At 44.6% G+C, this 27,542-nt stretch overlaps 1 protein-coding gene across 10 annotated transcripts in view; it reads right to left on the bottom strand.

Moving 5' to 3' along the window:
- The window catches only part of ACACA (acetyl-CoA carboxylase alpha), a 148,108-nt gene that overhangs the window by 19,099 nt on the left and 101,467 nt on the right, over window positions 1-27,542 (bottom strand). For all 10 annotated transcript variants that reach the window (XM_055720345.1, XM_055720359.1, XM_055720332.1 and 7 more), the window contains 6 exons: window positions 15,363-15,506; window positions 14,486-14,606; window positions 11,927-12,023; window positions 8,084-8,180; window positions 7,263-7,398; window positions 779-956 (listed from right to left, as the gene is read on the bottom strand). In XM_055720345.1, coding sequence (XP_055576320.1) covers window positions 779-956; window positions 7,263-7,398; window positions 8,084-8,180; window positions 11,927-12,023; window positions 14,486-14,606; window positions 15,363-15,506 — 773 coding nt within the window. The remainder of the gene's footprint in view (window positions 1-778; window positions 957-7,262; window positions 7,399-8,083; window positions 8,181-11,926; window positions 12,024-14,485; window positions 14,607-15,362; window positions 15,507-27,542) is intronic.

Here is a 27,542-nt window from a genome sequence, read left to right on the forward strand (position 1 = left end):
AAGGGCATCTTTTCCCAAGTCCTCCCCACATACACTTTTTCTTCTCCCCCTGGAGCAGCTGCCCAGGAATTTTGCCCTGCTGAGATGGCAGGAGTTGAGGACCCTGACAGCACCATATTAATGCTGTCTTCCTACACCCCTTCCTTCTATCTGCTACAGAGAGCCCAGGCAGGGCTAGCTTTTTCCTCCAAATGATTCAGTGTCTCTGTATTTTAGGGATTCTTTAAGATGTTTTTAAAAACCTGCTTCCAAGAGTTTGCCTGTAGTTTTACGTCCTGAACCACAAGTAACTGGAACTTTACTTATGCAAGTTGAATTTAATTAAAAGTGTGCAGCTAACCCAACCACCCACAGGACAGATAGTAAAACACTCAGGGATTTTAAAGTACACACTTATTTACACTTAATTAATTTGCAAAATCATATACAGAGGCACTTGCTTCAAAGTGCAAAGCAATGTGTGGAAGTATCAGAGCAGTAAAAAAAACCAACCAACCCTAAGCACCAGCATCTCACTGTGCTTTGTGAATGAACCTTCACAGAGGCTGGCTCACACCAGCTACAGAGCTCACCCCCATCTAAGTCTGAGTCAGGAGACGATCCGAACTGTCCCCGCTGTGATCACTACACAGCAACTCCTCCGAGACATGGGTTACAACTGGGAAGTGGTCAGCCCCTTTCAGTAACACTGTCACACTCTTAACTGAGAGCTTCCCGCTCAGCCAGGTAATTATGCCTCAAAGCAGGTGGTTACGGAGGGAGGAGAAAGCTGCCATACCTGCTTTCTCGGTCTGCGTACATCTCCATATGACGAGGATTAATGGTAGGGTCAATCACAGCCCAGGATCCACCTCTCAGCTCTGCTTGTGGTGGGATGTAAATAAGCACGGGCTGACGATACTCTCTCAGGCCATCCACAATGTAGGCACCGAACTTGAGCACCTGGTCATACATATCTGCAAGAAAAGGACACAGTGCCTGCAGTCACAGCATGTCAGTGCTTCAGCCCTGCCACACGCGGTCAAACTGGGGAAAAATTACAATTATTCAGCACTTCTAACCACCTCCTGCTGTTGTTCTTGGACCTGGACAAGATGGACTCAGAAAGGAGATGTTCCCACGTCAGCCCTGCTTGCCGACACTGGACCTCCACTCTGGAAATGGTCTGGTTACTCCCCCTGTAACCATGTCCGTTCACACACCACGGACAGCAGGGTCCTCAGTTCACCAACCAGCCCTGCACCGCCTGCCCTAGAGACAATCCATCCCTTACCCCCCAGCCAAGCCATACTACAGCAGCTCGGGACGTCAGGCCAGGTATTTCTGTACTCGACACAAATGCAGCTGCCCTATTTCAGATTTAGTACCATGGATCTGTATCACGATTTGTGCAATGTGCATGGCACACCTAACGGCAGCAGACCTTTTACATATCTTTATAAAAATTAGTGTGTGGGGAGGGATGTGAAACAGCAATCTTCTCTTCTTGCATTAAAATCTGTTTAAGGCATTTTGCTCAAAATTAATAAGAACAGCTCTACTGTGTAAAGACAGTACATTGAAAATACCAGCCCCAAAGGTGATTTAAATAAAAGAGAAAAAGGGAAGGCAAAAGAATGTATATGAGACAATGTAGTTATAATGGATGTAGCTTGTAATGGGAACAGGCACCCTTGAATATATGTATATCTTTTGTAACATATAATAATATATAGAAGTATCAAATCAAATATACAAGAAATGAAAAATACTTATTAGGATCATCTAGTCCCTCTCTTTGTTCACACAGGACTGTATCCTACGTTTCTTTCCCAGTGCTTTTTAAAGCTTTCATTTAGAAATCCCAAATGATAAATCTGCTACTTCTTTAGGGGCATTTCCACGTTCAAACAGATAAAATTTTCCTCAGTATTCAGCCAAACTTCTTCTCCTCCCCCAGCCCCATTAATTTAATATTACTACTCCTTGCATCACCCTACATAATGTCTCCACTCCTTCAGGCTTGCTATAAATAGCAGTAGGCTTTTCAGTGTTTGGTTTGGCTTTTGTTCCCCTTAGACACGCTGTAGGTATTCATTTCTCATGTCTCCCAGGACAGTATATCCAATCCCCTTTACCATTTTTGTTCTTTGCTTAGTTTGCCTGGTTTTTTCTGCCCATTAAAACACCAGTGCACAGAGCAGAAAAAATGAAGTGGGTTGCCTACATGTACCATGCACACATGCTGCCCTTCAGTAATAGTCTTGAAAGGCTGACACATTTTTATTCATCTAAAATCCCTGTATCACTTGAGAAAGCCATCACTTCCAGGGAAGAAAGAGGCTCCAGCCAAGGTCCCCTTGGCATTTAACCCTCACTTTAATGTTAAGCATTAACAGGAACATAATTAAGTGCTTAACTCTTTGGGAAACACACACACACACTCTTACAGATATATACTCAGACTAACATATATAAAGCAAGGAAGAGAGGTGTATGTAAGATACATGCACATGTGTGTGTATATATACACACACACACACACACACGCACGCTAGTACCATAGGCACTGATGTGATCTCTCCAGTTCACTTGCAAGGTCAATGTCCAAGTACCCAAGAAAAGGAGCTTCATGTTATTTAAGAAACGTCAAATGCTGATGAAGAGAAGAACAATTTATTTCCTCTAATTGTGAATAAACATAAATTACAGCAGAGACAGTGGGAACTGAGAACCAAACAAAACTCCAACCTTTCCCTTTGTCCTGAGCAAAGAAAAAGACCTCAAAAGGGGTGACAAATTTATTACTAATTATACAATTATTTTATTATGTAGTGCTAGTAATAAACCACTTGAAGTACTTTCAGCTAATTCTAGTGTTAAGAAAATAATTGCTTGATTCAAATTATTTTAACTGAATTAATTCTTTACTAGACATTTTTTACTAGTGCTACATAATAAAATAATTGCGTAATTAGCAATACATTTTTCACTCCTGCCAAGGGTATATATTTTACTCAGGTTAAGTGTAGAAAAAAAGAAGTGCTACTTGTTTGAACAAGGCAGAGGGAGGAGAAGCAGAGAAACTGAAAGTTGATGCTTTCTGTGCATCACTCCAAATCTCTTCCAGGTTTACCAAGGTGGCATGGGCATGGTCAGGGAAGTATTTTTGTACCTACAATACTTCCAGGATCAGACTTGCAAAGCTAGGCAACAGCATGAGCTTTACTGCTATGCGGTTCTGTATACACTTACTCCTTTTGGGATCCTGCAATACAGCACTTTGTTTTCCTGGAGCATCCCAGCGGCCTCAGTTTAATATTTTATGTATGGATTTACACCAACTGCTGGCTTCTCTTGCGTGCTCGAAACTTCCACTGAGGTCAGTGGACCTGCTGCTGCGCTCGTGGGCTACAGATGCACCTTACCATGGTCCGATCTGGCTGTAAACTCCTCTGCGGTAGAGTATTTCCCCTTTTCTTAGGGTAACAGCTTCCAGTAACGGAGACCAAGCTTTGCTCAAATAAAAAAGAGGCAATCAGCCTGAGTGCTGCCATCGCAGGGTCCCTGTGGTGCCATCATGGCCACGGAGCTGCTGAGCTCCAGAGGCAAGCAAAAGGGGACAGCAAAATGGGACCACAGCACCCACAGGCTACAGAAGGGTCCCTGTGCTTTTGCATGTTTTTTTCCTCGCACTATCTCAACTCTTCAATTTGCCTGCGTTTACACATGTCAGCAAAGTGGGGACTCTTAGAGAATGGATATTTTTAAGAGGTAAAATATAAGAAGAGCTGAAGATCATAAAAATACTGCAAAGACAACCCAAGACACCTGCCTGTGTCGCCATCACCAGAACACACAACCCTCCTGATTTACATTAATACAGTATTTGAGTGAACTATGAAACATTTGCCATACTGTGACAAACGCCTCTTATTTGCAGTTTTGCTGCATTCTCTGCTTTTACAATGGAAAATACTGCACCAAATTTAGCTGCTGCAGGGGGTAAATGATGACAGATCTCAACGGTGATCACTGCTCTGTGCCTGAGCTGCCCATGCAGCCCTAGTGCCTTGGTAGGATACACACTTCATAAACTGTTAATAGTGTAACTAACATACTTCCTATGTTTAAAACAACATCCAACTGTTCCATCATCATCCGTGCTGCAAAGAACCCCACACACGTTTTAAGAGCGGGCTGTTTGCACGACTGTTCTTGCAAAGAAGTTGCTTATGTTGAGACCGGAAAAACTAAATATTGTCTTTTTGGGCCAAATTTAATTCCTGTATTAATTTAAACAGCATAATAAGCCACTTGCAAGACAGAAATGCCACAGAAGTCCTCTTAAAAGCAGCAGCGTTGCTCGTTATTCAGTAGGGCAGACAGCGTTCGCAGCGCACTTTCCCATTCTCTGCCTGCCTGCTCAGTTGCAGTGTGCATCAGCATCTACTACACGCAGACATGAAATCTGCTGGAAGCTGTTATCATTACACTGTACGTGTAAATATTGGCAGTCAGATGCATCAAGCATGCTAGAAAGGCTGCAGACAGCTTTTTGCATTTCCATAGTGTTGGGCCGTGTGCCCTGAACCTCCAAAACTGGAACGGATCTCATCAGCTTGGCTGGATTATCAGATAGGACCTGAAGGTAAACACCAGGCATAGATTGGCTGCAGACACATAATGTCCCTCATAAACCCATTACATACAAGCAATACTGTCATTCAACATCCAGGTAATCAGAGATTTAAAACAGCCTTTTCATTCTACTGAAATTTTTTTATTGTTATTTATAACCTGTCCCAGGAAAAAATAATAAGTAAAACATGAAAAACCAACTGCGAGTGACCCTGTAGCACAAGCAGCGCTGCAGTTTAATGTCGCGGGGATTTGCATGCTATCAAACTATTCATGCCGAGTCCAAGACCCTGGTGCTAATTTCCAGTAAATTTCACGCTTGATGTCTCCCCGTTGTGGGTCACTGCCGGTTCGCCTAAATAAACCACTTCCAAATGGCTCCTCCATCTAAATATTCAAGCCAGTTTTTATAATTTAATTTTGCATTATGCTGAATAGCCTTCTGGCCAGATAGAGCTCATTGGGGAAACCACCAATACCGTTGTGATACGCCTTTATTTATGTTATTTATTTATTTATTTTATGGCTTGAATTACACCTCCTAGGCCGACTAGGAAAGAGGCAGGGGGGACTGGGGGGGGGTGCCTCTGTCTCTCTTCCCTGTGCCCCCCCCCCCCCCCCCCCAACTAATGTCAATTTTCAGCATAGCAAGAGCTGTCTCTAATCTTTTCCTACTCATTACACACAATTTTGGAGTCATTTTACCCACAGTGCAGTCGGCTCCTGGCAGTATGTTTGTGTGCACTGAGGGGTGGCATAATTGTTTATTTTCCCTCCCTGCATAATCCCCAGCCAGCACTGAAACCAAAACTGCAAACAACTCCCCAAGGAAGGCAGAGTGTGTCAGGAGAGACCAACACTTGCTAAGCAGCCCCCAACAGCAAACAACGTGCAGGAAAACGCATGGACCAAGGTGCAAACTGGCTCTGTGCTTCCCTCCGCTGCGGCAGCTCTCTCCTCCTCCAGCGGCCAGTAGGGCAAAGTGGGGATACACAACACAAATATTAGTATCGTTGTAGTGCCTTTCTCGGGCTTCTGGCTGCAACTTCAAAGCTAAACTCAGTTTCTGAAGCACCCAGCAAAGGACACTGGCAAAGCTGTCGGATCTCACAACATAAGACAAAGTAATATTTAATGAATGCTCAGTAAAGTTACATCAACAACTTCCCCGTAAGTTGTGCGGTAGGGAAAGCAAGTCACGAAGGCAGTGCAGTAGCGGCACACGGAACAGAAGCCATCCTGAAAGGTAACAGCTATTCTGCAGAGGAATGAATTTTGCCATCTTTTGCAAAAAGACCTTCCGTCTTTGCATCTGCAAACTCAATGTCATTGCTTTCTGCCCTAACAAGACAGCAGAGCAAGACAGCTGGTGTCACCCTGCGAGTCTTTCCAGAGCAGGACCTTGCACCATGTTAGTGCATCTAACTTTTCTTCTTTGCTCATTAACTGCCACATGCAGGTAAGAGGCCATAATCTTTTACTTATTTAAATTTTATAGTACCAATCTCACATTCTTGGCACTTCACAAAATTTAAAACAGCAATATGTGGTGCAAAAACGTAACTGCTGGTACATTAACTGAGCAGTTTTCTAACTGTTCACTCCCTCTGAACATCACTACCACCAAAAGAGCCAACTGGGAGACAGTCCTTGACAGGACAATGTTACGGTAGGAAAAATCATTGATGAGACAATGTTGACAGAATATGCCTATACATTTTTGATAGGTAATATTGTTGGCTTGTCCAGCCCCACTTTTAAGCTGGGACACAGGATATAAAACCTTCCTGAGCTGAAGGGGTTTCCTGAGATTACTGCTTAACTAGCCCAGGCAGGCAGCTGCAAATTTTGTTAGCAACTAGACCACTGTTAACATCCAATTACCTGTTCTCAATGCAGATCAGAATTGGTTGGACTTGGTGATCTTCAAGGTCTTTTCCAACCTAAACAGTTCTATGATTCCATGAATCTACAATCTGGCCAGTTCCTCTAACTGTATGCGAGGTACATACAAAAATACAGTTGCATTGCATATTTGGAAAAGAATGGTATCAAATTTGCAACTTGCATATTCTGTGTTATTCCTGCAATGTGCCTGTTAAAGACAAGACACACAAGGGGAGCAGAGTCATTCCTCTTTGCCACCACAGCTACTGCAGCACAGCATCCCCTTCCTCTAGCTGGTTGTGCAATGATCACAACTGACTTTCAGGAGAGCTGGGCAGAGCACTGCCATGATTTCAGAGAGCTGACATGTCCAAACGCTCTAGTAGGCCTAGGGAAGTATCCCTTATTAGCATTTCTAAGGGAGGTCACATACTTGCCATGAAAGAGACAGGCTGGATGCACACTGCATCAAACTCTGGTGAAGCAGATCCATTCTGCAAGTTTCTGGGTACAAGCTGTCACCACAGCCAAGCCAATGTAATAGCTAGCTGCTACCCAAAGACACGACCTACTTCTGTCCCTTGCCACACATTCCCACTGCTGGTCTGTCCCCAGAGAACTGCTTCAGGATGCTAAACCAGCAGAGCCGGTGCCATTGGGTATGACACAGCAGGGAGCAGCAGCAGCGCACTGAGCAGTAAAAGACAAACCACTCTACAGGACAATGCCAAGAGGGGATCTGAACTGATGGCTACCTTTCATTCCACCAGAGAAGCCTCTCCAGTTAGCGAAGACCATCAGCGGCAGCCCTTCTCTGTTGAAGTCATTGATAGCCTGCGCAGTCTTAAAGGCAGAGTCAGGGAACCACACCTGACCAGCCTGCTGGATTATCTGTTGTGAACAAAAAAAACCTGTTAAGCCTTGAAACACATTAATGTAAGAGTTGGCATAAGAACACAGAAATACATGCAACAAGAGCTGTGATATGGAATTAACAATGAGGAATGCAGCGTGTGAAATGCTTAGTATCTGCTTGCCTACAGAAAAATCAGGACAATTCTTTTGTCACCAAAGTCAAGAGGAGCATTCCCACTAGCTTAGAAAAACAGAGATGGCATTGTGACTGTGGAAAGCACATGAAGGAGAAGGGAGAGAAAAGGATAAGGAAAGGAGAAAACCCCAAAGAGATGTAGGGCCGGAGCTGTAAGATCAGGCAGAAGAAAAGCAAAATGTCAGAGCAGAAAGACCGTGAAACACTATGGTCACAGCAAAAGGGGAACAATTTTTGCCTACCAGATCTCCTGGGCCCTAGTCCCTGGCACCTCACCTAAGTCGTAAGAGAAGCAGAACTGCTGGGGAACATGTCTCCTGCACGAATGGCCAACACAACTGTCTGTTCACTCCTCCCAGCAGCTGCCATGCAGCACCTCACCAAGGAATGGCTATACTTTTTGTCCCACATTTGGGGGCAGGGGGGGTGGGGCGGGGGGGTGTGAAATCCCATCAAAAGAAGTGTTCTTTCCACAAAAGACATTTGCAGAGGACAAACAAGCACCTGAGCACATGTTCAACCTACCTTGGCCTCAGAGTCCAGGTTTGCAGGATCAGCAGGGATGCTGAGCTCCACCGTTCTCGTTTCTACGGCAACTACTCCTACAGGTATTCCTCCCAGCCTGGTAACATGCGAGACAAATCAAAATTCGTATTTCTGCTGTTACAGAACTAGAATTTTTTTCCAATTTGCATCAAAATACTCAAGAGAGACAAATAAAGCAAGCAAATGGTGGAAGCAGCATTCTGGCCTTTTTGAAGGATTTAGGTATGTGGCTGGAGAATTTCAGAGCAGAAGTCACAGCTCTCAAAGCAAAAACTAGTTCTAAAAACTAGCACACACCTCACTAAAAATTATTTAGAATAAACCAAAGCCCAAATTTTGAACGATATAGCTACATGTCCAGCAGCAGTCACCTGCCACCACCACACAGATTTTGACGACCTTGACTACAAAAAATAAACGTGAAGACTCAAGGCTCCCCAGCCCTGTTGTCACAAACACTGTCAGCTGATGAAATGCATCTACAGGCTGCCTGTCTAAGCAATGCTGATGTCTCAGCCAGCCTAAACCTCCACTGCTTACAAAACCCTCCCTCTCCCAAGAGGTTACAGTGAATGACAGGTAAAAGGTTTGCCCATCTACCTCATCCCCAAAGCTTCTGCTGCAGGATGACTGCACGGGTGGGAAGGGTGCAGGGACAGAGAGATGGGCAGGGAGTGTAGGCACCAGGGAGGATGCTCAGCTCCGCTTTCCACAGCATCTAACCACTCCTTTACACAAAAGGCATCTTGCTCGCGATGACAACTGCTTACTCCCAGGACAGGAGTCCCAGCAGAGCCTACGCTCTCTCCTCAACCACCTCAAGCTGGATGGCATGTGCTGCAGGCAGAAAAAGCGACAAGGCCGATGTGCACTAGGGGGTTGAAAATATTCCCATTCACTATGATTAAGAGTCTGCCTAGAAACCCGTAATTGCAGAAGCCGTCTTAAATCGGTAACTTATAACTTCTATATTAGGGCCCATGTGACCTAATAAAGAACATCTTTATCCAAGTATTACAGTTATTTATTGAACTTGAAAACAGCTCAAAACAACTTCTGTTTTCCATAATACTTCATATAAATTTTATCAGGCTAGCACATGAAGATGCTACATCTTGTTTTATAGTGTGTCCCTGGACAAGTTGCCATAGAATAATAAAAGACAATTTACAGCCAACAGCACACGTATTCCAAACATACATACAAAAGATGAGTTTTGGCAGCACTTACAGTAACAATCCCAGAAGAATACATTCATATTTGTTTTTTCAAAATACCACTGCTTTTGAAAGAAGTCAGTTTCATTTGTATTATATATACCTGTTATGTGAGAGTCCAAAGCAACTTGGAATTTGTCAGAAGAAAGGAACTGCAAAAGTGAAGCTGAGCATGGGCCTGGACAGAGGCTTTCTAGCTTTGCCAAATCATTGATTTCTCTACCCATCCATGCCCCTCGGTATATTGGTTAACCTAAAAGCCTTTAAATAATTATAGGACATTGTGAGATAAAACTTTAGAGTGTCACGGATGGCAGATAAAAATACCAAAGTGTATCAAAAGGTCACAGGACATCCCAAGGTTACGTGCTTCAATTAAGAGTGGAGTCAGCAGATATTTTTGGCTCCTCTCAACAATGTATAAAGATGAGACAATATTCTGAAGGGGAAGGATCTTCAGGGGTAATAGCACTCAGACCCCTGGGACAGAGACAGGCAGAGCTGAGCTGCACCTGCACACAGACGCTGCTCTGGCTCAGCCGCAGTTTGCCTCTAGCTGGGCTTGCACAGCCCATACGCTGACACTGCCACGCTGCTCTGCCTCGTGCACACACTCCTCCTCCTGCCCTGGTACCTGAGGAAACGGGTACGTTTCATTGTATCACATTCTGCACTAGGAGAGTCCAAAGGCAGCTCTAAACCAGCTAAAGACCCTCAGAATTCTTATGAGAAGAGCAACAGAGGGACATTTTGCTGAGCACATTCTCTTATCTGGACGCCTCCTTCAGTTGTTATGCATTTCATTAACATATTAACAGAGCTCCTGATGGCTGTTTTAGAGATGTCCAGAATGCACACATCCTCTGGGGTGTTGCACATGAGCTCTAGTGAATGCCATAAGCTCTGCTATTTCATAGCGTGACCTCTGGCTCTCTGACCCTCATTAGGAGGGCCCTGAACTGTGCCTTTTGAAAGTCTAAAAGAGAAATGGGAGCTCGTGGCACCAAATATTCTTGGGCCACGGGTGCTATCAACATAGCGGAGAAAAGGAGCAGCACTGATTCACAGCTATACCGGCTGGGAAACTAGGTGGCTATCCCAGGTGTGTTTCAGAACAGTTGTGTCCCTCTCTGTCTCCCACTGAACGCTCTGGTAATCAAACACAGCATCACCAGGGATATCCTGGTACTATGGTCAGTTCTTGAGTCACCAAGCTGATGAGGCTAGAGGCTGATGGAGTCAGACCCCAGGGGTGGCCACAGGATTTCTAGAAGATTGTAAGTATTATCAGGTAATTTGGCTCTGGGTTGTCGGCACTGGGAAGTGAAAGATCTGTAAATAAAGATTTTTCTTTGCTGCAGACTTCTGCTAGGAACTAGGGCAGTCTCAACACCCGCCATGCACAGGCACGACCATATCTCATTAAGTGTAACACCTGAAGCCTCCAGGATCCCACTCAGGTACTTCAGGTTTTTTTCCTCCCCTCTCATTTGCTAACAAAAGAAAGGGGAAAAAAAATAAAAGATTTAAAAAAAAAAAAAACCACAAACAAAAGAAGGCTAACAATTAACCAAAACCACTGACATCAATTAGGAGCTGGGAGTCTGCTGGAGGCAACAGTATGAAGCTCTGTCTTGAGAGGAGAGCTGGCGGTATTCTGAGGAATGAGGAGTGACAAAGGATAAGCACGCTGCGTTTGGACAGCTCAAGCACTTGTAGTGAAACTCAAGGGAGATAAATGTACTCTTTCAAAATGGCTTTATTCCGAGAGGAAGTAGACAATCAGATCAGGAAACTCACAGCGTCATTGGGGGTGGGGGCAAAAAAATAAAGAAGAAACTAGAAAAAAAGGTGATTGAGCAGGTTTTGAGCCCAGCTCTGATTTGCCTTCTGTCAAAATACAGGACCCTACGTGCAGGCTTCTGCTTCCTGCCAGCGCGGAGACCTGCAACACTGAGAATGACCCAGGCTGCGAATATTTTCAAGGCAGGGATCTCAATCCCGAGGCAATGGGGAACATTTTAGAATCCTGCACAGGTGCGACTTTGCAGCAAAGTAAGGGAAGTGACTCCCTTTGGGAGGAGGCGAGTGCCACAGGTGTCTGGAGCTGCGCATCTCTGCATCATGAAAAATAACTAAGTTCAGGTGCTCGTTTGGAAAATGCTCCAAGTTATTCCACCCAAACCTCAATGTTAAGCTCTCCTCTGTGCAGAGTTTCTTGCGATTTGCTCTAGTTTTAGCTGAACTTTTCTTGCAAGTTAAATAAAATGCAAAACAATAAGCTGTGTAATGTACCTTTCAACTAAGGCAGAGCTGAAAGAACGCCTCACTATGCAACCACGTACCTACAGAAGCATATACTGTCTGCCATAATTTTAAACAATCTCTCTCTTTTGGGCTTTTGTGCATGTTAAAGCTGTCACCTCCAAGCAAAACAGGAGAAACAATCACACCATGCTTCATTCATGTGGCAAAGAAGTATCCTATTCAAGTAATGACTTATTTTTACTTATAGCCATCAACTTCCAAAGGATGTTCTAGAAAAATGCAAAGCATAACAAAAATTTCATTTCTACAAATGTCTGAAACACCTCTTAGAATTTACCTTGCTCTACCAACCACAACTGTCTGCGCCCAGGGCTGCATGATCTCCAGGAACGAGCCATTGTCAAAGAAACCACTTAGCCACTGTCCTTTCTGACCTAAGGGGAAGGGGGAAAAAAATGGAAATATCAGAGAAGGGAGGAAAAAAGAAGAGAGAGTATCAAAGGAGCAACAGAAACTTGCTTAAAAATACCAACTGGAGAAGGTAGCACTGCCTTTTTATTTATTTATTTTTGAATAGATTATAATACAGGAGAGCATTAGTCAGCTAAGCATTTGTTGTCTTCAACCATCATGTCTTATTTCATTTGCTAGTCTGCATAAAGACAGTAATTTATCAGCAAAAGCATCATTTATTGTTAAACGATGGGGTTCGGGTAGCAGAGGAACTCTGTGCGCTTTTAAATAAATAACTTTTTTTCAAGACACTACAAACATTTGTCAAAAGGCAGTAAAGTCATTAAAGATGTTTTTCAAAATGCCTATTTTATTTTAAAACTTATCTCACATTTTTCTCTTGATTCTGCCTAATATCTCCTTTAACGAAAGAATGTTGAAGAGGTTCAGGAGCTAAATATAAAAATTCCTGTGATATTTTAAAACTAGACCACACATCTTAGCATGTTTCACACATTCTTTTAGAGAAACTGGAATGAAGTACTCCGATACCAAAAGCCTCCTTGCTCCAGAGAAGACACAGATGATGCACCTCTCCCAGAACTAATGCATGTCACCATCCTGGATCAGAGTACATGCCACCAGGCCTATCCTCTTGCCCAAAGAATGCAGCAACTTCCTCATGCTTGAGAGAAATCCAACTGTTCCAGAAGAGAACACTACCGAGATGACTGCAGTTCTAGAAGTAAACTTTTCCTAACCCTTGCAGACATCAGCTTCTACCCTGAAGTGTGAGGGCTCGATCACCCTGATCGTGCTAACCATGAACTAATATTATTTGCCCTTTATGAGCCAGTGCAGTATCAGACTTGGGGTTCCTCCTGAATCACAGACACCAGTGTGATTCTGGCAAATCTGACAGAAAAAAAATACTGACAAAACCTCTCCACCTCCAGACCAACAACATCTGTTCACTAACAATCCACATACATTCCTTCAAATACAATTCTCAGGGTGACAGTAACCTCCACGGGAAGCGGGGTGGCAGTTTACAGTATATTTCTCTACTTTCTATGGGTGTTTCTTAAGTGGTCATGGAAGATGCTATGAATGAGTTAAGCCTCACTTCGGCGACCTGTGCAGTGGCACGGCACCGCTGCCACTCTCCAGACGTCAGACCATGGCAGGAAGGTTTTCCAGTATTTTAGCTTGGACCCTACTCCAGCAAGCAGGTAAGGCCACAATAAGGAGTTTGCATTTGGGCTGCCTGTGGATGCTGGAATGGGGAGTGACATGGAATGTTTGCAGAGTGCTCTCTTTCTGCAGCCCTCCAGCCTGCAGAAGCTGTATATCCCAAAGTCAAGGCATCAAGATACCCTAACCCACCCAGACAATTACAGAAATCTCTGGGAGCACCTGTTTTCCACTGGGGTTTCATGAAGCTCTGAAAAAACCCCACACCAATCCAAAAAAAACCCCAAGTCCCTCCCAGCTTTAGCTCTTGGCACACAGTTTCTGAGGAATGCTTTAATCGGAACAAGCACCTCTGTTTCTGCAAACCCAAGTCCAAAACCAATTAAAAGTGGAGATCCAAGCAAGCTAACCTCTGCTGACTTAAACAGGATGGAGAGTGTTTTATCAAGACCAAACTTGTAATTACTGTGTTCTACATTCCTTGCCTCTGTGGCCCCACTGTAAAATGTGACCATCCATTTCAAAATTATCTCTTTATCGTGAGCCCAAAGCTGATCGTTTAGATTCTGGCCTCGTGTCGGGCGTCAGTTTGAAGAATATCACGGCAATATCTCCTCTAATAAATGGCTTTAACTTTTCACCTAGGAGATATCTGCTTTAACTTATCACAAGGAATCATCTGCTTTCCTTAACGCTTCCACTAAATTAAAATCTGAAGTCACTCGATTTGGAAGCCAGCATTAGCTGCACTCAGACAGCTGGATGAATTACTTGAGAGATGATGAAAAAATATTATCCAAAACCAGAAAACTTAAGTTTATCACAAATCTCAATTTAACCCCCCAAACTCATTAATAACAGCAAGTATAATGGTTACCCAGTTTGCAGCTTGTATGTACACAGGCTGCGCAACCCCAGAAGCATGCATGCAGGTGCAATGGTTTGCAGCAATTCCAACACAATTATTTTCCAAGAACTGCAGACATACTGCGGTTCCCTCAGCGTACAGACCTTTTGTATATGGACTTGCCTCCAAACCAGAAAAAAAAAAGAAAATCTGTAAAAGTAATAATTGTGGGCATCCTTAAGCACTCAGAATTTATATGCTATTTTTACATATTATATTCCAATTGTTTAGAACTAATTACTTTGTAAGCTCTGAAATACATTTGGATTGCAGACACAAAAACTTGACAGTCTTGAAACAAGACACATTACTACATCTACTGGTCACGAAAGAGCTACGTACTTGGGTTTGGGCGTCCAGCCAGCATCCAGCGAGGATCATAGGGAGTCTTGGTAGGAACAAACTCAATGGTTCTGTCTATAGGATCCTTGACTTTGAGGATAGGAACAGGGCTGTATACACTCTAAGTGAAAAAGAAAAATATTGAAGGAATTCTCCTGTGTGGCTTTGCACCAAACACCGGGTCTAAAGGACCTGGTCAGAGTCCTCTTTCCCCCACACTGCACAACCCTTTGACTGATGGGATCCCAGAGCCTTTTGGCAAGAGCCTGAAGAAACTTCCAGTGTGCTCCATGCACCCTCTCAAACCCTCCTTTGGCACCACCTGGCATACCCTGTACTTCATTTGCTCTTGAACTTCAGGCATAGCCAGCACTAGCGAGGCGCTGCAATTTAATCTTTGAAAGGTGACCAGGCCACCCAACTCATTCTATGCACTCTTTCCTGAAGGAAGGTGACCTGCATGTTCTTGTTGCTACCTTCCTGGCTGCAGAGCAGCTTACACATATATATCAACTCCTATAAATTACTGTCTCAGAAGGGAACTTTTGGAGTCTTTTCCATAAGAGATAATCCACTGCTTACATAAAATCCTGCTGCTCGGTGCTGAGGGCAGCACACCAGAGGAGTGGAAGTACCCAAGGCAGTGGCAGGCTGACCCACTTCACAGCTCCTGGAGCACGTTAAGACAAAGCCTACTTTGTTTACTTCCATACACCATAATGCTCAACAGCCTCGATCAGGAGCCTAAACCATTTGCTAGGCACCATGCAAACACAGTAAAATACCCACAGATACAGAGAATCCCCCAGGCCACAAAACTCTGTGAGCAAAGCGGATAGGTAGTGGCAGCCTGCACTGCCGCAGGGCCAGGAATTACCTTTGGCATGTAGGAAAGCCACTGCAGAATAGTGTAGACTCCTTCAAAATCATCACACACGGTGCTGTGCGTCACTCCGTTGTTGTGCATTATCTGGATCCCACCCAGCTGGTTGTTGGAGGTATAAACTTCCCGTCCAAGCACCTTTTGAAAGAAAAACAGGCAAACCATCAGTAGACGGGATGGGACAAGGAGGTGTGGGCCAAGGAGATACATACAAGGCCTGCAGCAAGTCATGACCGCTTCAACACCAACAGATGGAGCAAACCACTCACAACAGACCTTCCCAAGCTCTGTGTGCAGGTAAGATCTTATGAACAACGATCCCGAAGGGGAACAATCCCCAGTGGGGAAACTGAGGCAGAGGGCACTTATATGACTTGCCCTTCCCCAAGCAGCAACTGAGCCGATATGTGACCGACTCTCCTGGGTGCTGACCTGAGCTCAGCTCACCAATTCAAAATTGCTCCAACTAAGACAACTGGTAGGGTGAACCTATTTAAGCCTTTAATTGGGAAAAACCCCAACACTGCGCATGAAGTTGGCTATAGCAAAGACAAAGCCCACCAGCTCCTTAGAGAGACTAGAAAGAGTAAGACCCTGACTGCTGGGCTTCTAATTCTCTTGCACAGCTCCATCTCTAATCTCAGCCCAGGCACCGCAGCTCTTTTCTCATTCTCCTGCTGTCTCTTTCCATTTGCCCTCTCACTGACTGATACACTGATCTCTCGGTCACTCGGCTTTCTGCTCCACTGAGTCCATATTACTAATAACACCTCTGCCACGGCCAGTTTACCTCATGAAGGCAGGAGCACATCATTACAAAATAAACTCATAACTTTGACATTCTAGCAAATACATGCTGTTTGTTATTTTTATGGGTTGAGTCTTTCTAACAGACAGAGGGCATTACATACCTGCTTCATTTAGATCTTAAAAACCCCCTCAAACACACACAAACAACCTGCCCTCCCCAACCAACCAACCTTCTTTAGGAAGAAGGGATGCCCCAAGAGAGGAGCAGCCCTGAGCCCAAGGCAACCCGGTCCTTATGGAAGGGATGCTTGGGTGTGACTTCATCCTCGTCCCAACATCCTATGAGTGCCCAGGACATAACTCATCTCACCCACAGTAGAGGGGAACTCCACATTTCTCGGGATTTGACCTTTTGGGCTGAAAGAAAGAAGGTGCTAAAAGGATATGAAAATAGAAAATTTTTTATCTGGTTATAAAACCACACTGGACCAGTTAGCTTTCTTCCTGCACAACATCAGTTAATCACAACTGGGGTCAGGGAGCCACTGTGCCCACCTAAAGCCTAACTGGTAAGGCACAATGTTACTAAATTCCAAGTTTATTTTCCTTTGGATGAGAAAAGGCCTGGTAGTGTGGCATTTCACAAACCTCAGCATTTTACAGGCTGATCCTCACAAAACTGCCCATGAGACAGATGTCAGTCGAGGTTTACATACAGAGGAAACCAAGGCACAAAAGTTACACAACTAGTCCAAAAATCTGTAGTCAGTGTAAGCACGTGGGTTTGCAGAGAGATATTCCTGGGTCTCCCTTCTGAGCTCAAACACCTTCATCTTCCTCTAACAAAATCAGTGCCATGAAAAGACATGCTAGAAAAGACAGCAGCATAGATTTAGCTTCAAGGAAAAGAAAAGCACAGGCCTCCAGATGCCAGGCACAAGCCTAGCTAAATGCTTTCCACAGAGGAAAATAAAAATAAAGAGGATTTAAACTCCCCATCTATGAACTAATGCAAACGTATGTACATGCAAAATGGGCCTCTGCTGCTGCTTATCTGGAGACACTGTAGACAGCTCAGGTTTACCACTGCTGACAGGCAATGAAAATAGTCTAATATACCGCCTGCTCTCGCCCTTAAATCCCTTTTTGGAGATCAAGATAAATATGCAGTTCCTTTTCCCGAGTGCTCCAGACATTTCAGTGAAGTGGCAGAGCATTGTGAGGGGCTGTGCACATGAAATCCCTCTGTAATACTGAGCGAGCGTAGTATTTACTTGTCAGTGTTTGTCAGCAGAGGCAACGCAGTCCCAAGCTGCATTTAAAAGTTGTACCGATGAGCGCCTGCTGCCTTCATTTGTATGACATATATGTCCACACGTGCACTCACACCTGTGCTGAGTGCAGCAGGAGGGATATGTAATACGGGCTTGCGCAAGCTCTAAATCAGACCCTGACTTAAGCGCAGTGGAAATGCAAAGCAGGCTGCTCCGCGCCCCAGTGCGGCAGCTGTGCAGTCAAGGGGTTAAAGAGGCTGTCTTCCAGGGACACTGCTGGGCTGGGTGCTGGTCCCCAAACCTGCTTCTGCGCCTGTGCTCTTCCGTCTTCTCAGGATCAGAGATCCTGCCAACTTGCTTCGCGCATACAGCTGCAGACTGAATTGGGTGCCAGAGGTTAAAAGGCACTGGAGGGCTAGCCAGCTTATAGACAATGATCATTGGGCTTGAGGAAAAAAATGAATGCAACAGCTCATCCATTCAGCTCTGCTAACCACCTCATCTCTGACCTCAGAGGACTACATTTTTAAAGGCTGACAAGTAATTCAATCTCCAATTAACAATCTTAAATGGTGCAATGCATATTGCTGTATAAATGTTTCTGTGAGAAAATATCCAAGAACACATCTGCTGGAGAAGTGCAAAACCAATGCTCCTGCAATTAAAGGATTCAGATGTTCCTCAGCAAGACACATGGTCAGCGGAGGCATGAGTGGATTTAGAAACGTTGCTAAATCAGTTAGATAAGGAATGCTAGAAGCAAACTCATGGGAGAAGAGACTGCACAGAATTAAATCCTGTATCTGATATGACCAGGATCTGTCAAAAGGGTAAACTTCAAATCCTGAGAGTTTGGGTCTGCCAGGGGTACATGGAGTCACATAACGTAGGAGGTTAAAGAAGTGAAAGTAGCATTAGCCCAAGGCTTACAAAAGGCATCTGTTTAACTACCAAACACGTGCATGGAAGGGTTAAGTTCACAAAGCAGGTCCTTCCTAGCAGAAAGGTTACCAGCACTCCAGGGAACAGTCAAAGATGCAGCTACCAGAGTCAGCTGCCACAGACCAGAGATCAAGAAAGGTCCAGCAAGAGGGGCAGGAAAGAACAGGTTCCAGGATTGTAAAGCAGAGATACACAATACACATAGACCTGAATATTGGCAATATTTGACCTCCGATCTTGTGCTTAATCTGATGGGAAAGACAGACAAAAAAGAGCAGCCATGAACAGCAAAGCACCAAATAGTAAGCTTCTGGCACCAGAAAGTTTGCTTTAAATTAAAATCTTAACACCTCATGAAAGCTCACGAAGACTCCAAACTTGCCCCTTCTGAGGTCTCTAGTGAGAACTCTTCACTCCTGTTACTACTGCTTTCCTACACATTATCCCAGCTCCTTTGCATGTTGGATATAATTTCCTTTTCTCAATTCAGCAGCAGCCGGTCTGACACTTCTGAGTGAGGCACAGCAAGCGCTGCCTCCCTCCCCGGTGTTAGCAAACAGGTCTGCTTCCCCTTCCACCAGCAGCCCTTCCCCGGCTGCCCCTCCAAGCACTAGCATTAACGGATAAAGCAGGACCGCCACTACCTACTCCTTGTGTATTCGATGCCGAAGGCCTCCCAGTCACTAGGAACCCAGGTTGGACTCAGATGAGCCACTCAGTTTCCCTTTCCTTTGCTCCTGAAGACAAGCCTTTCACGTGTGTAGAAAGCAGTGTGTTTAACAGGGTGTGCAGGACAAAATGCTTCCTCTGTGCCCTCATCTCAACGAAAGCATGAGGAAATCAGTGGTCAGAAGGCAATGCTAGTTCTAGAACAGCACGTGTTAAAGCTCAGCCCATGACTGCAAGAACTAACGCTATCTTCCAGATAATGCAACCTTTGATACCACATCCTTACAAAATACATGGGCAGTATTGTCAATACTTATTTCATTTTGTCCACCAAAAGCCACTCTTCCTACCGTAATGGGAAATGGCATTTCTTTTTACTTCAGAGGATCTTTTGGAAAGTACAAAGGGGAGCCGGGATTCTAGCTAGCAGCCTTTTCAGCCTTTAAAAGACCATCCTCAACACGTTTATAAGCATGTCATATGCATATTAATAATTTTCTAGCACTCAAACCCATGATGACCAGCTGCTATCTCTGTGCTCCTTTTCAGAAACTGAGCTGCTGGTTAGTTGAGACATTCACTGCAAAGCTGGTTTGGCTGCAAACCTGATTGGCTCCTATGTTTCATCAAAGATGAAAGATCTGAAAAAAATGACAGCAGAGGGCTTGAATGGGAATCATTATGTAACATAAGTGCTGTTATTATTCAGAGCATATCATGTGTTTATATCAAATATAAGTGCCAGATTTTTATCTGAATAATTTCAATAATTGCAATTCCCATCCCACCATTTATATTATCTGCCAGAAACCTGAAGCAGAAAAGGCACATGCACGTACTATAAATAGCCTATTTTTCATAAACAGGCAGAAATGATCAGAATGAATGTCTCATCAGAAAACACAATATAGGAACTTAAAACCTGGCTGCTATTATGTGCAGTCAAGCCTCAACAGATCTTACAGCGTTCATTTCTATCACTCAGCTCTTCCCCCACACCTATCATGTCGTTAGTGGGTAAAACGGCAGCAACGCTGAACAGGAGAACCGAGCTGAGGAAGGATGCCAGCACGAGCCGTGCTCCTGCACAGACCCATTCCTGGAGCTTTAGGCTATTCGCATGGCGGCACGAGCACAGACACCTCCTCTCTGCCTGGAGACGGACTGCACTTCTTGCATTTCTAATCTATGAATGTGTGCAGTTCCTGCACTTTTAATTTACGAGCATTCGGTGGGGGACCCTTCTGACTTGGGAACATATTGGCTCGGTCTAATGCTTGGAGATTATTAAAGTCAGAGCTATACTCCACTATCAAGTCTACAGATCTTTTATTTAGAAGATATGGTGCTCTAAATGCACAAAGAGCTCCCTGTCACCTTCACATTAAAGCCCCTAGTGCCTGGTAAATGGAATTATATAGCTGTCATCTCCTTTCCCCAAAGTTTTAAGAGTACAATGGGCTCATTTTTTCACACTCCATCCCAGCTTCAGAACTAAGAGACCTACTTTGTATTGATTTAGAGTCTCAGAAATAAATAAACCTGCTTCACCAATGTGATTCACAAGAAATTCATGATACACTATTGCATGATATATTTCAAGCTGTGGCTCCGGCTCTTTTTTTCCTTTGGTGAGTGATGGGGGAGGTGGGAGGTAGGGGGAGGTGGGGGGGAAGCTGACAGCCTGATGGTTATTGGAGATGGCTACTGACTGCAAATCCAGAAGCAGGTCTTGCTGGTGGAGTCTTTTTCTTGCTTTAATTTGGTGAGATCAGAGGGGGAAGGGGAAAAAGCAATTGCACTTCACCTGGAAGACAGCAGGGGAAGACGCATCCAGCTGGACACTGCAACTGCAGCTGGTCCTTCTACAGCACCTTCTGCCTGACAATCCCAAAGCACCTTACCAATACAAAGGGAGTAGGGCTCCACAGCTGATCAGGTACCAAAGAGGCATTCTCTCTGCAGATGGCAACATGAAACGTTACTGGAAGGAAAGTTTTCCCATCTTGCAATAATTGATGAGGAGTTTCGAAAATTTCTGGATTGCAACAGAAAATCAAGTTTTACAATCTTGAGGTCTGAACAAGTATCAGACAGGGTCAAGATGTTTGCTTCTGACTTCTGAAATATTTGTTGTAGACGGTAGAAATAAAAATGAATTTGGAAAAAAAGAAGTCTATTGGGGGGAGAACGTTTTTTGACCAAAAAAATTCCAAATGAGAAATTCATCAAAACTGGTACTTTTTCCTGAAGAATTCCGGTTTCAGTGAAATGGCATTTTCAAATGAAAAATGTCTTGTCAAAAAATTCCTGCCTAGCTCTCCTCTCCTGGTGTAGGAAGACTGCATGTTTTGCTCAAGGTCACTCCACCAGTCAGAGGTAAATCAAAAGGACTCAATATACTTTGCAAACTAAAGTTACAGCCCCCTGTTCTACATGGCGCAAACATTCATAAATCCCATCTGTCTCAGTTAGGGGTTCCCTAATCTAGGCACTAGCCCTACTAATGATTGTCTTCATGATACTTAAAGATCTTGGACTATGTTTTGGTCATTCCCTTAGTCACCTTGTGGAACACAACAGAACCCTCTTATTCAGAGACCATCCAAAGGGACAGGCTGCAGTGCAGGTACCTCCTTCCCCAGGACAGTGAGCCTTTGCTCACTTTGTAGCGTGGGCTTAGGCTTAACCGTGAGATACACAACAATTCTCCAGTGCTGATCTTACAGTTCCCGCTCATGTCCAGAATGGCAAATAATTTCTCAACAATTCACTGCAGAAAAGACCCACAGGCAAGTCATCTGGATATCCTCCCAGTCAGGGCCAGTTATTCTGGGCCATGTTTGATAAGTGCATTCTTCCATTCAGCTCCAGTGGAACTTGAGGTACCACGGTTAGCGCTCCAGTAATACCATACCTGCAGCATCACCAGGAACTGGGGTACAGTCCTGGTTACATGAAACATATAAAGGGTTTAGAATATATAGGAGTTTCCCTGGAACGCACAGGGGCTGCTGTGCTAAACTCCTCTTTAGCAGGAATAAATACACACCCAGCCCCCACAGCACAGACACCATCCACATGGATAAACTGATCAAGATCCATATTAAAAATGATAGAAGGAGGGAGAAAAAAAAAAAAAAGTCAACAGAAATCTATTAGACTTTCTTCCCTAAGCAAACATAAAGGGACTGATAATGCGATGCCTGGAACGTAAATTGTCTCTAATGGGAACAATACACAAATATCACGACTTAAAGAAAGGCAATTAAAAATAAAATGTAGAAATGAAGGTGGTGTTTGTTTATTTGTACTCATCTGAAGTCCAGGCATCCATCCTGCATACATTAATTTCTCTACACAAAATGAAGATCTCTGTTACCAGGACTGCCACCAAACAGATGCTTCCAGCAGCTAATGCCTCTTGCTGGCATTAAAGAAACTAATTCTGCTCTCTTCCTAGTGCCAAATTTTGCTAAACTGAGACTGACTCTTACAAGGGCTCTACTCTCATCTCATTTCTCAAACCAGACTGGCTTTATTGGGGTGTGAGCAATGGTGACCTATGCCAGGAAGACCTCCAACAGCACCAATGTCCTGCATCTGTTCTAAGAGAGCTGGAGAAACCAAGCTCCACCCATGACACCACCCTTGCTCTCACCGCATCTTCTGCCGCAACCACCCAAGGCACAGCAGAGCGGCCCCTCCTGCCTCCCCCACCACTGGAGCCAAGAGCGGGGTAACCTTGGTGAGATCCACAAGAGGAACTGACTGATGGTTAATGCTGTTGAAGTGTCAATTTCTGTTTGACATTTCCTAGACCCTCTTTGATTAGCATTCCCAAACACCCTGTGCCCATACGTATCTTCCTAATAGTCTTGCTGTGCCACTACAGAAAGATTCATATCATGCATTAATAATTATAATGCTTCTTTGAATGACAGGGATGGCACTTGCTGTTCTAACTCACATGATTGCTCTGATCTAATCCCAAGACTGAGTCATCTTGAGCAGATACTGTGCTACTCTTGCCTTGATTTAAAAAAAATAAAAAGAGCTTTCTACATTCGGTATTTTACAGTAAAAACCCCAAACAGCATCAGTCTCACAGGGCTTTTATTTATTTTTCCAGACTGTGAAATTGAAGGGTAAATATTACTGCTTGCCATAGTCAAGACCAATCTCTTGTACAAGACAGGCTGTGTAAGCTTCCTATTCCTCACACGAGCTCCTCCAGAGAGCCCACACCTGAGCCAGCAGCCCCTGGCACAGGCACAGCACCTTGAGCAGCTCCGCCTGCTCCTCCCAAGCCCTGCCCTGTCATCTCACCCTGTTATTTGAGTCCCAGGGTGCCCAGCAAATTCTGCAGCTTCCCTCAGCCACGATGTGCAAACACCAGGTCAGTGCCAGGCTGCTTTAGCGCAGAGACCAAATGACACCCGAACTCGCAGGCAGGGTATGTCCAGGTGTCAGTCAGAAGACACTACAGAGCAGCCAACATCAGAGAGCACTGTTGGCTCAAGTGCCTCAAAATAAACTTGCCCCACCGAGCAACTTACAGCTGGGGATAACCACCACCCAAACGAGCTGGTTTCAAGCTGGCTCACACAGAGGCTGCTCCTCTGCCTGCCAGGTGGGTGCTCCCCCAGGTCAGCTGCAACCCTACCCCAGTTCTGCAGCCAGGACGCCCCAGATGTGCCTTGCTGATCCCACTTATGGCTTCCACAGGCAGCACAATTCAGGACTGAATTTAAAATGCAAGGATATTCTCTTCTGGCCCCACGCAAAGGGGTTGTTGGGTTTTAAATGCAGATTGTCAAAACGATCCTTGCAGCAATTATGGTCTGTTGTATCAACAAGTCCTCAGGGACTCATCCACAGTCACGTGATTGACACATACACTACACTATCTTGACACGGTATGGCACCTATCATGTTAACGTCTTTACCATGCACAAGCAGTGTCTGCATTAACGAAAGATGTACTCAAGAAAGGTCATTGGACAATTGCTGGTACTAGGCTTAGAAGTTTTTTAGATATTTACATATTACATTACCAAGGCATCAAGCTTCCACTGATCAGCTCATCTCACAAATACCCCTCTTAAAGCTGTTCTTCAGAAATGTTTTCTCCCCCTAAAAACCACCCGTTCACAGTGACAGAAATAGTGCATTAGTAGCAATCTGGTGAATTGGTTCCTGAGCTCTTTCGGGTCTAGAATAGGTTATACAAGCAGACACATAGTTTAAATTAAGATCATTCTGAAGACAAAAACTTCCACAGAAAGAACTCCTGAGGATGGGGTTACCCACCCTGCCAGTGCACTACTCTGGCAGGTTCTTTCCATCTGATGAGCTCAAAACACACTGCAAACACAAATACTCGAAACAGTACGGTTTCAAGACCAAGCTGTCGGCAGGTAACTGTCATTATACCCATTCTGATCAAAAACATCAGACCACAGCCAGGCAGGCAGCTGGCTGCAGACTGGGAAATGAAGCCCAGAGTTCTGGTGTTGTACTTTTCATATTTTAGTGGTTTCTGACTCTTCATCTTCACTGCCTCCTTCCCTACATGGACATATACTCCTGGCAGGTGGCATTTGTCAAGCTCACGCCTGGTACACTTGGATGCTCCTGACAAACCAGGCCAACAGCACGGCGCCGGTGCCATGGGGCCCAGGGGCGAGCACACTGGCGGACAGGTTGAGGGCCTGATGCATCATTCAGACAGGCCAAGCCTGGAGAGTCGGGGAGGGTCGGGGGGGGCAGGAATAAAGCTAAACAGGAGGGAGAGGACACAGAGCAGTCTGCTGGTTAGATTCTTCCCTTCACCTCCAGAAGTGATGACCACTTTAGATGTCCTATTGTGAAGTGCAGCATGCAGTTTCATCATCACGCAGAACATTAACTGTTTGAGATACCAGGTTGAACATCTGTATAACAAACTGATGTGGATCAAGTTAGTAGCGGTACCTGAAAATCTCTGCTAAACTTGGCTTCTCTTAGAAAAAGCCTAGAACATCTGTCTGTAGAGAAAACGTGATTGAAAGCCACTATTTGTTTACATTAACAAAACAGTCTTAAAAACAGGATTTCTTTTAAACACAAAAGACAAGGAGGAGCAAACTAATTAAAAATAGGTCAGCAACAGACTTGGGAACATCCTTGTGAGGACTGAAATGAAATGTAGTCCTGGGAGCCTGAACCAATGCATAAACTGGGAGTGCTGGGCTCCTCAGTCTTACTTCCATTAAAAAGAAAACCAATGGAAATTAACCTGTTAGTGCAGGGCAGCAGCACATCACCTATCTCGTATGAAACCGCACCATGTTTAGCTTATGACGAGGAAGGGGAGTTGAGGGAGGTGGAGGAACGTATGGGGTTAGAAAAAGGGGGAGGCAGGGAAAGTTAAAAAAAAAAAAAATCTCTGCCTCAGCAAAAGTTTTCATTAAAATTTTAGACAAATGATCTCTGTGTCCTTCTCCCATGCTGCCTGGGGCTCCATGCTATTTCTATGCAAATAACAACCTCGTGGTTTATATCTTATTATTTCCACCGGAGCTGCGGCGACATGACCCGAGACGTGTGTGAGGTAGACAGCGAAAGAGAGAGAGGGAGAGAAAGAGAGGGAGAGGGAGGGAGAGAGATGGAGTGGCTGCTCGCTGAAGTGTGAAAAAATATTGTCAGGAGTGAGCAGCAAGAACAAAAAAAAAATTGCAGGGATAACGTGTTTATTTCAGCCCCTCTCCCCATGTGAACCAGCATCTTTTAAAATTCATTGGGCATCAGGCGATCATGCACAATCCATCTGCTTTCACTTTATCATTTGCATTTCATGCCTCCTGGCTTTTGATGTGCTGATACTTTGATGCAGTCAGGAGACGCGCATTATCATTATTTCAATTTTCAGGGGGGTCAGCGGGCTCAGCACAGGCGCGCGCACACGCTCACAGGAGAGGAATGAAATGTCATTTCCACCTCTCCACCCCCTGCTGAAATGCAATGGTGAAGACAAAAGGGGTACAGATGAAATGCAGCCCTGGTGCCCCACACGCAGAGCACTGTCCCCACCACAGAGCATCACACCTTTTCCCCAGGTCTTTCCCTTGCCTGTCGGTCCCGACTATAAACAAAGACAGCTTAATCAGGAGCAGAGGGGAACCTTGTACAGCACTTGTGCAGTTTCTTGTCACCCCTGACAGGCAATGGGGCTGAGAGAATCCTTAAACCTGCCTGATATCAGGTGTCTTACAGTGATATGCCTCTCTACTTACAAAGCAGTGACACGGACACAGTGAACAGCCAACATGTGATTAGTCAACCTCCAGAACAAACATTAGCTTCAGCTAAAAATGATATTGACCTTGAGCTCATCATCTAAGTTATAGGTTACAGTCTGATTTTGGCAGCTGGACCTTTCCCTCTACACCTAAACCCTCAGGCTGGTTTTACATAATGATAATGAACAAGACCAGCAACAGATCTGCTGGCACATAATGTTTGTCACGGTCCCCCTCTGCTCCCCCCATAAATTAAAAAGAATGCAGTATTTCACAGGGGACGGAGGGTGGGAATCAAACAACTTTCCAGAAAAAAAATCACTGCTCTCTGAAAGGCTAATTTTCTCCATTGCTGCAGAAACATTTTCGCACTGCACATTCTCTTCTTGCAGAGAAGACATTTTGAAGAAGATGCATATGCAGACAGAAGACTATGTGTAAGCTTTGTGCAGCATCTTCTATGAAGACAGTATTTAAAAGTCAGCAATGGGAAAAATTAACCCAAATCTGACACCTGGGAAAAATCTCTTGACACTTAGGAAGAGATGAAGGAATATTTGCATTGCACCTGTGTTAGAAAACATTCAGTTCCAACTGTTATGCCAGGTAGTGGTTTCCATTCATTTATTTTTGTTTCAGTCATGATCTTTCCTCAAGATCCTGCCAGCTGGATTGGCAACCTTCTAATTCCCAAAATGCTTTGCTCAACATCTACTAAGGGAACAAGAAGCAGCAAGGCTTCACGCGCTCCACAAACTACAATAGGTTTCTACCATGAGACCCTTCTGGAGTCTTATTCACACCAATGAACAAGAACACATCATAAATCATGCCCAAACAGCCTCTGCATTCCTACAAGGGAAGACATTCCTTAATTGGCCCCTGGCTGATAGTGACCTGACTTCTAGCCACGAGAAAATTCAAACTGTCCAGCTACATTCGAGGGACAAGTGTTTTACAGTTTACATGTAAAACAGGGAGATGAGGGTAAGTCTGAAGTAGACACTGCCTCCATGGCAAGGCGATGCAAACACATTAGCATATACCATTTGCTCCACACCCTCCTTACGATCTCAGCTGGACTGAGCTTGGTCATTTCAGGTTAGCACTGGACATCATTTCACTGCTTCAGGCAAGACACATCATGCAACATCCAGGAGTGAGTGGTTATTCCCAGTCTCCCACTATTCAAGGGCAGGTAAACTTATTGTTGGGTCTGGGCTTAGCTGTCTTACTGGGAAAGCTGGATAGGATGC

Source organism: Falco cherrug, chromosome 1, assembly GCF_023634085.1.
Source record: "Falco cherrug isolate bFalChe1 chromosome 1, bFalChe1.pri, whole genome shotgun sequence".
NCBI lineage: Eukaryota > Metazoa > Chordata > Aves > Falconiformes > Falconidae > Falco > Falco cherrug.